Raw genomic sequence first — 12,648 nt, 5'->3', positions numbered from 1 at the left:
CAAGTTGCTTGAAGAGCTGAGGTCAAGATTGTATTTTGGAGTTCTTTATGGACAGAAATGGGGGAGATGGGTGAGGCAGAGAACTACTCTAAGCCTCACTGATGACTCTCAGCTTCCCACCAGGGAGTGTTCTCTGCTCAAAATCATCTCTGAGAATATTCCATTACCTGCAAAGCTTAACATTCCACTAATTACCAAATCTTTGATTAATAAGCTTCCTCTGTAGAAAACTGTCTCCAGAGAGAGAGATTCCTGGCTTTATCACCTATTAGCTATGTAATCTTAGGAAAATGCTTGACATATGTGTCTCAGTTCCTTTGTCAGTACAAGGGAGATGCTAAGGTCAGAGCTTGTAGTGACGTGGGGGGTGAAGACGGAAAGGACCAATGCATGGAGAGCAGGTAGACCAGCTAGCTACACACCTGCATGAATTAGGCTAAGTGGATTTCCTGTTTCTGACATGGAGATAAAGGAGGTTATTATGGTGTTGGAAATATTTGAAATAAGGTGGAAAGAAGATAATCCAAGAAAATTTCAGGGAGCCAAAGAAAAGTAAAGATTCTATGGGTTATAAGAGGAACTGGGCGCAATCTCCAAAAATGTTTTATTGAGATTAAAATTTCATGTGGCAGAACAGGCAAATGTATAGCAGCAGAAAGTAAAATAGAAGACACAGGGCTGAGAAGAGAGGGAGTGGACAGTTATTGTTTAATGGGAATAGACTGTCCCTTTGGGATGATGGAAAATTCTGGAGATAGATGGTGGTGATGGTTGCACAACATTTTAAACCTTCTTAAATACACTGTTTTATATACACAACAGAAAATTTGCCATTTTAATAACTTTGATGTATATTTTACCTCAATAAAGTGATATTTACCTGGTATTGATTTTCCTGCCCCACTTTCCAGGGAACAGACATGTGCCTTTCCTAATCAGGGAAATGGGACATAAGAGAAGGCCATTCAGTGCTCCAACTGTGTGCTTTCCAAATTCCTAAGAGCTGCAAGTTAAAGAAAAAGATGGGGCTGCATAACTTGGGACAATCCCTGAGGCATGCACTTTTGATAACACGTTCAATATTCTAACCATTAAATTTTTAGTGTTCTCTCTACACCTTTTTTTCAGCCTTATTATGACATAATCTGGTCGAGTAGTTTACAAAGTGTGGCTTGGACCAGTGGAATCAACATCGCTCGGGACCTTCTCAGGAATGGAAATTCAGGGAGTTTAACAAAGACTTATTGAATCAGAAATTCTAGGAGTACATCCCCTTCCACTCCCTCACTTTAACAAGTTCTTCATGTGATTCTGATGCACACTAATGTTTGAAAACCACTGTTCACCATTGGTGTCTTGCCAATTAAGGGAAACTCTCTGCCAAGAAAATGAGATTTAATTTTTCCTTGTGACACAAATTTAGCAGCACTACTGATTTGCATAATGCCCATTGTTTTACTGTCAGTAATGGGTAGCATTCGTGAGTCAAGAGACAGGTGGAAGAATTATAAAATAAATCTTTATTTTGATGTTACAAATGGGAATTATGTGTATGAAACTTGGTTGCAAAATACAGAAGTCAATTACTCAACTAAGCAGGCTGAAGGATGAGTAATAAAAAGAGCCAGGGCATATATTCAGAAGGCAGGAATGTGAGCGAAAATGAGGAATATATTTATTTCTAAATCCAGGAGGTTGAAATGGTAGAGATGATGACAACAGGAGTTAATTGTAGCCAAACAGAATAATAAAATAATCTTAGTGTATATAGAAAATCCTTCATAAATATTTATTGAATGATGAACAATGTATAAAACTACAGGCAGAGCATCTCTAGTCTTGGAGATTGTAACAATATTTAGGTATTTACAATAGTTGGGTATTATCCCATACAAGAAATAGAGTAGTTTTTTATTCGATGCTTATGTATTATATATGAACACTTTCAATCAGACTCTGTTCCAAGTTTGAAAATGTTACCCAAAAACAATTTCATAAATAGTCCCTGTTACTTTGTGTCACACGGTCTGTATAGATGGCATGCTGTTACTCACCAATTTAAGCTGTATGTGAATCATGATTACTTGAGGAATAACAGAAGCCTTGTCTCTTCTTTTGAGTTTCAAAAGATAAAACACATGGAAGGAAGAAAGGCCCAGGCAAAGATGATAGAAGACTACTGATGAGTTGAAGCCAAGTTTCCATTCCTGCTATTATTCAAAGCTTCCACCGATTAAAGGGGAGGAGTCAGGAAGGAAAGCAGAAGAGCTTTGCAGAGGACACACAGCATCCTGTCTGACCTCCTAACCAAGACAAACCAGGAGGAGGATAACAGCACATGCCAAACACATTTCTAAGGTCCTAGGGCACTGCTGAATGCTCCACTCCAGCCCTGGTTTAAGTGAAACTTAGAAGAGAGCAAGATCCCAGTGAAGAAACCATTGCTGTGTGTGCAGGCAGAGCTGCTAGAGACAGCCTCACAGAGAGGGTAGGTGCAGAGTCACTGATGGGGTGGAAAAGAGAGGGAAAGGATGGAGCTAAGCTTGCCGATTGAATGTAGAAAAGAATGAGGAATTTTCATTTTACTTCATGGGAGAAATTTAAGTATAGCATTTCCATTACTTGGCAAATTTGCTTAAGAACCATCTCTGTGGGTTGGCTATATCCTGGGATCAATGTGTTCTGTGGTTTCCTAGGAAATTTAATCAACCTATTGCTTTGTTTGATGGCAACATAGATTGTACATTCTAAGTAGCTAAGTTAGCATCAAGCTTTATTGTTCAGATTTATTGATAGGACAGTGGGAATCCCTGGAAGGAGTAGGGACTAAAAACATGGTTTTGGAGCAAGACATTCCAACCTGACTTACCAGATTCACTCAAAAACAGGAGACATCAAACTGAAATCAGTGTGGCTTAAATAATGGGAAAATTTACTTTCCCAAAGTAAATATCTAAAGGTGGTTTGACTTCAAGAAGGAACTTGTTAAATCTGCAGGTTAGTAATATCATCCAGGATTTAGGTGTCCTTCATCTTTCTTTTTCATCAACTTTAATAACAGCGTTATTTTTATGCTTGTAGCAAAATGTACCAGTTTCAGACATCATACTCATACACAACAGCACTGCTCCTCTTTCCTTTATGCAGGTCTCCCTGTCCAATCACATGTTGATGTTTAAACCAGAGACTAATAACTGGTTAAAATCAATTACTATTCACACACCCTGAGTCTGCGGCTGAGGCTGGGCTCTTAAAAGAAGATAAAGCATTTTTTTAAAAACAAATGTGTTCTGTTGATAAAGAAGAATGAATATTGACAATTTAATTTCGAAATTCCATTTAACTTTGAACTTATCTCTGATGTTTAATGCTTACACTATCCTCAGCAATTCAATTACTTGCTGCAGACCTCAAACTTATTAACTTTACAGTGAAAAATGTAAGTATCTAATTTGTAAGATTTTGTTTGAGAATTACATCAAAAACACAGTGCATTTTCATTGATGATATCATCAGAAATGCAGAGTACAAAAATAATGTCTTTTTCAAATCCAGAAAACATTCGTTTATATTTTATTGACTCAAAGTATCCCAAAAGTGAGATCTTATATAATATGTGGACCTCTTTAGGTTAGTCAGTTCTCAAAAGATCTGGTCAGTTTTTTGTTCTTTTTTCACGAGTGAGGCACTTTTGAAAGTTTTTATGAAGTAACACATCACAGATGGACAGAAAATATAAAAACCAATCAAAAGTAGTGTGACTTTTTCAAAGCCATTTTCACACTCCATCTACAGGGTGAGAACAGCCCACAAACACACCCCTCTAAGCAGCCACCACCCCTTCAACTCACACCACAAAAATGGAATTCATAAAGAATCATAATTTGCTTTTTAATGATTCACTGAACTCCAGCAATGTCTTAGACTATTTCTTTCAAACTGATTTCTTCAGAGTCTTACCTAATGGCAATAACCTAAAAGAAAATACAAGAGCCCATATTTATAAATGCATCCCAACTAAATAAATAAGCAGTAACCCCTCCAGCCATCTTCTTGGGGGCCATGAAAGTTTAGCTATGAGTAAGAATTTTTTTGTCTTTTTTAGACAGGGTTTCTATATGCAGTTCAGACTGGCTTCAAACTCACTTTGTAGCCCAGGCTGTCCTTGAACTCACAGTGACCTTCCTGCCTCAGCCTTCCAAGTGCTGTGATTACAGGCATGTGCTACCACAGCTGGCCTATGAGTAAGGATTTATAAGAGGATGTTGGGAAGGGGGGTAAAACTACAGAATTCCAGAACAGACAAGGACTGAAACCTTATCTTCCATGTGAAAAGACAATAGCTACAGGAAAAAAAAAAATCTTTCCCAGGGGCTAAACATCAGTAAGAGCAAAGCCAGGGGTGGAGCTGCTGAACTTCCAACCATGGTCTTTCCTCAGTGTCTCTCATATGCCGTGGTCCAAGTCTTCTTGCTCATGGTGCTAACTTCAGTGTTTTAGTTTTTCCAGTGAAAAGGAGGTCTTTTTTTTTTTTTTTTTAGGAAAGCATTCTCCTCCATTCTCAAATTTTAGGCAAGTGATTTAAATAGAATTGACCTCATACCTGTCTCATGGGATGGTTAACCATTGAACTTATGTATTCAATTCTTTGGGACACAAAGATTGTTTGAACGATAAGCATACTAACCCAGGAAATCCAATGAAATAAAAAGATATGTTCATTGGATACTGTGGGAAAGAAAACCTTTTCATTCCTGCTGGGTTTGACAGTTTGAAGATGTAACACTTGGAAATACTGACAACAAAGAGCATTTCATTGCTTCATTTGAAAACACGGGAAGAGATAATTCTAGTGCAAGCAAAACAGAGAGGTTGATCTGTTGACATTATTGATGCCCTGAATGAACTGGTGCTTTTAGTCAGCACTAGCCATCAGTGTTTTGTTTAAATTCAAACTATTCATAAAAATTGTTCATTCATTCAGTTCTTTTCTATTTCCCTCCTTCCCTGATCCAACTCTAAACATCAAAGCAGCACACGTGAGTCAGTGCCATGGTGATGTCTAGGTTGTACTGGTCAACCATACACTTTGTCACATCCATCCCTGAGTACGGCAACCCATTCTTCATAATTTGACCACAACTATTGTTGCACCCTATCCCGAGATTGAAGCTAATCAATCTCTCTGATTTTACAGTGCTCCACATGTGTGCTTATCCAAAGACCATTGCCTGGGTACTAATTAGTGCCATCTTCACATATATTTTCCATCAATGATTGGCTACTTTTCTTTTTTCCTGTGTACCTCCCAAGAATTTTTTCCCCACACTAAGCAAACTCTGGAAAAATCAAATTCCCTTCACAGAGTCATTTTGCATCAACCCCTAGTGCACCCATAACCTAGCAAGTCATTTTTTGCTCCTACTTTGATTTCAGAAGAGTCCGGGATTCCCTAACTCATCCAGTGATTCTCCCTGTAGCATTTGATTTATCCTTTTTAGTAACGCTACTCTCGGCTAATTTGTCACTCCACATCCTTTATATGCTGGCTGCCTCTGTGTCTGTTCTGTCTCCCCTTTGGTATGTCCATGTCTAACCTTATATTCTCTTTAACCCCCAGTTGTCCAGAACGACCTTCCCACCTCACATTCCTGTTTAGTATTTGCATCCTTACCCTTGACTTCAATTAGTAATGTAACATGGTAACCCACTGTGAAATGGGACTCTAAGATTTTTTTTTAACTTTAATGCTCGAAGGTAAGAAATACTGACATTTGGAAAGTCAAAAGATTATCTGACTCTGCAGAGGCTTTATTTTACCTTCTGTGCAGACTGCTCTTTTGTTCTATGAAAAATCTTTTGAGTAGGTCTTTCAGTTAAGACTAAAATAAAGTGAAGGCTCTACTCTGACATGTGAAAGATTGAGACAAAGGGTTCCAGGAAGCTAAACTTGTCTCAACAATAATGTATAAGTTGTCTTCATTGTGGGCAGAGCTGGGTCACTGCAGATTCTATGTCCATTAAAGAACTGCCCCCCCCAGCTAAATATGGATTAGATTACACATTGTTTCAAAAGCGGTGTTGATCCTGGGAGGTAAATATCTAGCATGACATTAATCTTGATTACCTTTTTCCTTTATCATGGTTTGCAACTTGAGATCCCAAACTCAGGATAGCAAACCATGTGGAAGGGCCTTCCATGGTGCATGCTAAACTGGTTCTTTCCGTTGTTTTATGCTTTGTGTTCATCCCCTGGCAACGAGAGCTTAGTTGAATTAATTTTCTCCAGATCAAAAACTGCTCTCACCGGGCATGGTGGCACACGCCTGTAATCCCAGTACTCAGGAGGCTAAGGCAGGAGGACCATTGCGAGTTCAAGACTAACCTGGGCTACAGAGTGAGCCCAAGGCCAGCCTGAATGGCATGGGGAGACCCTGTCTCAAAAAAAGACGAAAAAAAGAACCTGCTCTCAAATTATGAGGTATCTTCCCTAGTAGGTAAATTATAAATCTTGATGTGTTATGCATTTCCAAACTGGAAAATTAATTTGCTTTGTATTAGTACAACAGAATAATGTTTATTTTCCAACTTTTATTCTGACAAGTGGTATATTACATGTAATCTTTACACTACCCTTTATAAAATGATGGTTTTTATAGATAAATCTGGGTCTTACAGATGATAGGTAATTTCTTAAAGAGATTATGAAGAAGGGGAACCAGATATTGAACAACCTACTCTTTCTGAGCCCAGTATTTATACTCTAACTATGATAATCATAAGACAGATTGGCTTACATTAATCAAAATAAAATCATGTTATGTTTTTATGAGATGTTAGCACAATATCTATCTTGCAAGTACACCTCCTAGTCGGCTGCCTGCCCTGCTATTCATGAGGCCAAGGACGCTACTTTGCTTGGCAATGTCCCAATCCAAATAAGGACAAACTTTTGTTTTGTTTTGTTCTGAGGCCACATGTTTCTGGATTACAACTGTGCAACTTTGAAAAATAATACTCTCTAGGGACACATCTGAAAGCAAGACTCAAAATATTGGCATTTGCATAAAAAACCCTTTTTAAAAACACCAACAAATGGTTCATATTCACCAGGGAATTTTGTTTTAATCCCCACAAAGGTCAGAATTCAGTTTTAATCAGAAACTCTTTTATCTCACCAAAATAATTTTTGAAGAGAGATTTAAAAAAAAAAAAATGTAGCTGAAATCCTGAAGTCACTAATGCTTAGTAACAAGAGGTGTGTGTGTGGGGGTTGCATGAACATGTATTTTCAGCCAATTAGCAAGTCCCATTTTATCATATATTGTCAACTTGCAAACATTTCTCATTGTTATATATATATATATATATATATATATATATATATATATTCATACATATATCTAGAAAATCAAGCCAAATTAAGTATTGTTGTCCTAGAGTTTCTTCAGGTGATATTTTGATCATACCATCACGGCCCTTGGAAAATTTGTAAGTGATAATCTCGGGTTTAACCCATGGGATGATGGAAATGGTTAACAATGGGCTCGCTAGGGAAAACCAAATCCTGGTTTGTAGCACCTGACACTTCCCTTGGTGTAAATAGCCCGCCATGATCGGTTTCCAGCTATCAGTGTGTCATTGCTGGAGGCAGAACTAGCAAGACATGAGCCACAGCAGAGCTGCCAGCTACCCGATCTAAGAGCCCGATAGCACATGGATAGCCACAAAACTTCCAATAAGTCTCTGAAATCGCCTTTGGATTAAACGTTACAGAAGGGCTGAAGGTGAGATTTGTCACCTAAACTCTGCATCAAATTGCCAGAACCTTAATCCCACTGTTTAGTTTACTCCACAGTAATTTACATAAGCTTTTGGGATTCAGCTTCCTCATATACAAACTGGTAAAAACAGATTTTTCTTTGTCTTTTTGAGACAGGGTCTAGCCATGCAGCTCAGGCTGGCCTTGCACTCACTCTGTAGCCCAGGCTGCTCTTCAACTTGCAATGATCCTCCTGCCTCAGCCTCCCCAGTGCTGAGATTACAGTCATATGCCACCATGCATGGCTAGATTTTTTCTATCTCATAAAGTTGTTAGGTTATTTAAATGAATTTTAGTTCTTTCAGTAGTAAAATGCAGACAGCAACAATTACTCCAACAATTGTACAGTATTGCTGTGAGACTAATGTGAGATAATAAAACCAAAAGCCTTTTGAAGGTGGTATAAATGTGAGATATTATTCTAAACACAATTTTAAAATGCTAGTGTCATAGAGGTTTTAAAATAAAGAGGTGAACCATTTTTACGTCATTTGAGTAAAACCTGGGAATAAGCTCTTTCTGGGAACTGGGACATTTTGTTGTAAGGAGCAAAAACCAAAACAGACAAAAACAACAGAAGAAACACCCTAAGTTTAAATTAACATGACCAAATAGTTAAATATCATACATAACCTTTTTCCCTACAGAAGAGCAATTCCCAAATCACAGCGAACTATGCTTTAAATGTAACATACATTTAAACATGTTAAACATAGCAAAATATCTATGGTGTCATGCTCTTCAGGGAAAGGAAATGCTACATAAAAATGAGTGAATAAGACATAATCATCAAATGAAAGATGGGACACATAGGCGAACCAGATTAATAGTTGGCATCATGCCATTGTAAGATGAAGGAGGTATATCCAAAGAATGCTTGAAGGTAAAATTCCTAAGTTTCATTAATAAATATAAGATAAAACTGTCAAGAATAGATTGTCTGTCAAGAATAGATTGAAGAAATCTTCAACTTGTTCAGCTCAATTTGTAAACAATATAGCACTCACATGAAAGTAAATGAACAAAAAAAATTATAACCACAGCATTAAGTTTTTCAAAATTCATACTTCATCTCTATTCTCCTAGAATGATCATATACATTTATGTATACCTAGTGAAATAAACCATGAAAATAATTCTGGAAAAAATTTATGATCTAAAAAACATGCTTGTGATTTCCCCCCGAGATTTATAACTTCAAGCTACGCTTTAGCGGAGGGATTCTGTTCTGTGGACCAAGGAAGAACCCCTGAACAGTACAAGTCTCATTGGAGCTTTTCCGTGCATTACTAGTGAAAATCCTCATTGTTGGATATAAAAAGGTTCAAAACATGATATAAGCAGTTTTCCATGTTCCTTCCTTTAGTGAAAACAGTAAAAAGTAAGACCATGTACGTTCTCTGTTACCTTCCATGAAAGGAGGGAAAAACACAAAATAACACTTTGTAATTTATCCCTGGAAGATATGGGAGAGATTTCTTCAGTGAGTGGAGTAGACTGAAACTGAGACACAGGAGTGACTTTCATGGGGCAAGTTTTTCATTAATTTTATTTTTAAATCATGTGAATTTGTTACATTCCAAACATTATTTGCGTTTGTGTGTGCAGTCCAATACACAAAGATGAACGGAAACTTCAATTTCATATCTAGTCCAACATTTTCCACCACTCCCAAGCCCGGGCCTGACCCAGGCACCGACGCCCATAGAGGGGAAGGGGCATGGGAGGGGTGTTCACTGTCCAGGTACCCGGCTTCCTCAGCCGCTTCCGGCTGTTCAGAAACGTGGTGGACCAGTCAGGGACTTACACGCGGAGGGATATGACTGTACGGTGGCCACAGTACTCCACTATGTACCCCTCTCGTACTTACCTGGTGGGAAGGTACCAGGATCACAAGTGCCCGCTTATATTTGGCTTATGCTTTACAATTCCTACCCTGGTTCTTTTTTTTTTTTTTTTTAATTTTAAAGAGAGTAGTACATGAGAAACAAACAAACAAAGGGATAGAACAGTAGCAGCATATCAGTATCACAAACATCAACAAATCAAAGCAAGAACGTTCAAAGTGATACAGAGTCTCAAGACAAAATAATACGAATCAACAGTGGTTGTTACATTACATATCGCTATCCTCAACTACATTGCTCAGATTACCAGATGTAAGAACGAAAGATTGCTCAAACCATTAAAGAGAATAAGAAAATAATTCTTTGCTAAAACAGTAGAGATAGTACAGAGTTTCACTAGACAAGATGGTAGGAGTTCACCATTGTAATTCCATTGCATATTGTTACCTTCAAATCAGTTGTTCAGACCACCAGACACAAGCATGCAAAGTTGATCAGATCATAAAAAATTGTAATCATTAACTGTTAATTTCAATACACCATCAGACATCAGCAATACAGTTATTGCAGCTATTCACATATATTTTTATATTTTGCGTTCCTTCTTTCTTTTTTCTTCTTTCCCTCATCCCAGTCATTCCTTCCTTTGAGCAATTTCTTTCCCTTTCCTGTCATCTATTGTACATTTTGAGTTTTACCTAGTCTTTCAGGTTCCTACACCAGGGAGACAATATGATGTTTACCCATCTGGGTCCAATTTATTTCACTTATGAGTATGGTTTCTAGTTGCATCCATTAACCTACAAAAGCCTCGAGATTATCTTTTTTAATAGATGAGTAATACTCCATGGTATAGAAATACCAGATCTTTTTTATCCATTCCTCAGTGGATGGGCACCTGAGTTGTTTCCAAGATTTAGCTATAACAAATTGTACTGCTATAAACATGGGTGCATGTATATCGCCTTGGTATGATGTCTTTAATTCTTCTGGGAAAATACCCAGAAGGGGAATAGCTGGGTTAAATGGGACTTCCTACCCTGGTTCTTATACCAATAATCACCCTAACATCCCCCTTTCTTTTCACTATCTGATGTCTGTACTCTGTGGTCCTTCCAGAGGCCTCTGTTTCATCTTCATTACAGCTCTGGAAAAACTCAGTTTTTTCTGAGACAAACTTGAGAAGTGAACACCTCTTCTACAGGTTCCCTCTTGGCTCCAGATTCAGAGGTAGCTCTCATTACTCTGTCACCTTTGTCTTTTCTGAGATGAAAATTAAAAAGCCAATTTCAATATTCTCTGAACACCAAAAGACACTTGGCCAGAGCTCTTGGGTTTGCCAAATGTCCTCTACAGGGCAAGTAGACCTGCTGAGAGCCCCAACAATCAGCATAAAACCTTCTTCATGTCTTTCTTTCCCCATGGCCACTCTCTACACTAGTAATTACAGGCTAAATTTGGGTGACAATACTCTTGGGGCTTTCTCAGCAAGCCCTCCTCAGAGGCTGTGACTAATACATCTCCTGAGAATGGGCGAGCAGGTAACACCCTCTTTCTCAGTAGGAACACTGAAATTCCAGATACTAGGGAAAATTCTTTCATGAGTGAAAATCAGTACAAGCCTACAGTCTGGGCCTAAAGACAGTGAAGGTGCTGGAGAGGACACTTTAATTACTTTCCATATTATAACTTTTACTGTTTGACTATTTTATTATATCCAGAAATTTGGATTTAAAATGTATATTTTTAAAAAAGAATCAGAGCGCAGTTAATTAGGTACATGAAAAAGAACCTTTCAAATTTTAATGCAATTTTGATTCTGGAATCATGCTAAGCTATGCTGAATTTCTCTTTGAGATAAAAGAAGGTTAAGAAAGAGAAACAAGGAGGGGAGAAGAGCAAGGAAGGTAAAAAGGAGAGGAGGTTAAGATTTACCTTGTTTCATCGATATAGACGGCTTCCAACACTGACGCTGCATACTCAATATTCTTCTTTAAGTCGACGACATTGACATCACCTTTTTCCAGCTGCTTCACTAAGCATCTTAGTCTATTTCCAAAAAGTAGCCAGAAAGACAAAAAAGGAGAGAAATAGATTTATTTCAGCTCTATGGAAAATAGAACAATATCAACCATACAAATCAAGTAAGACTTTTAATACTGCTACTTCTACATCATCAAATAGAAATCTTATAGAGCTTTTCTTGTCTAATTAAGACCAGCCTTTGTCACTTAAGCAATTATTAAAAATGAGATTCACTTTTTATAATATCAGGGATGTTGGTAGCTAGTGTAAATACTGTATTTCAAAGATGGTCTTCTTGAAAATTCTCAACAATATACTCAAGACACTTGCACTAAATTACATTCCTAACACTAGAATTTAGTCCATGGTTCTGCTTCTTCTGCACTGGCACTAGGAAATATTTAGAGTGCTCTTCTGAATGCTATAGCAGCTGTTCTTCACTCTAAATCATAATAAAAATAAAAACAAAAAGTAAAAGTTTGAGACAATTTAATCAAGTAAATATTACACGTGTGTTTGGTGGATTTACTACACTGGTTTTTCACCTGGCAAACCTCAGAAATATTTTCTCTTGTTTTGGCCATTAGATGAGGTGTCCCAACTATCAGAGGAATTTGAAAGCACAGAACTCAGCTAAGTCACATCTGGAATCCTGACTTTCAGAGACTATGAGATAATTAAGGTCATTGTTTCAAACCACTGATTTTAAGATATTTGTTATGTAGCAGTTCACATCATAGTGAGGGAATACAAATTACCTAAATAAGTTTGTAACATTTTTGGAAACTTTGCATTAAATTATAAGCCGAATATTTCGAAAGATACTGTCTTAAAAGCTAAGCACAAAAGGAGTGCAGGGGCTGGGGATTTAGCTCAGCGGCAAAGCGCCTGCCTTGCAAGCGCAAGGTCGTGAGTTCGGTTCCCGGTACCGGAGAAAAACCAAAAAAAAAAAAA

The 12,648-nt window shown here is 37.7% G+C and overlaps 1 protein-coding gene across 6 annotated transcripts in view; it reads right to left on the bottom strand.

Moving 5' to 3' along the window:
- Pde1a (phosphodiesterase 1A, calmodulin-dependent) overlaps positions 1-12,648 on the bottom strand; it is a 296,642-nt gene that overhangs the window by 74,907 nt on the left and 209,087 nt on the right. For all 6 annotated transcript variants that reach the window (XM_005373347.2, XM_013512485.1, XM_013512476.1 and 3 more), the window contains one exon: positions 11,605-11,718. In XM_005373347.2, coding sequence (XP_005373404.1) covers positions 11,605-11,718 — 114 coding nt within the window. The remainder of the gene's footprint in view (positions 1-11,604; positions 11,719-12,648) is intronic.

The sequence above is a fragment of the Chinchilla lanigera genome, unplaced genomic scaffold (assembly GCF_000276665.1).
Source record: "Chinchilla lanigera isolate Chin_1 unplaced genomic scaffold, ChiLan1.0 scaffold00002, whole genome shotgun sequence".
NCBI lineage: Eukaryota > Metazoa > Chordata > Mammalia > Rodentia > Chinchillidae > Chinchilla > Chinchilla lanigera.
This window is presented reverse-complemented; position numbering and strand designations above follow the sequence as displayed.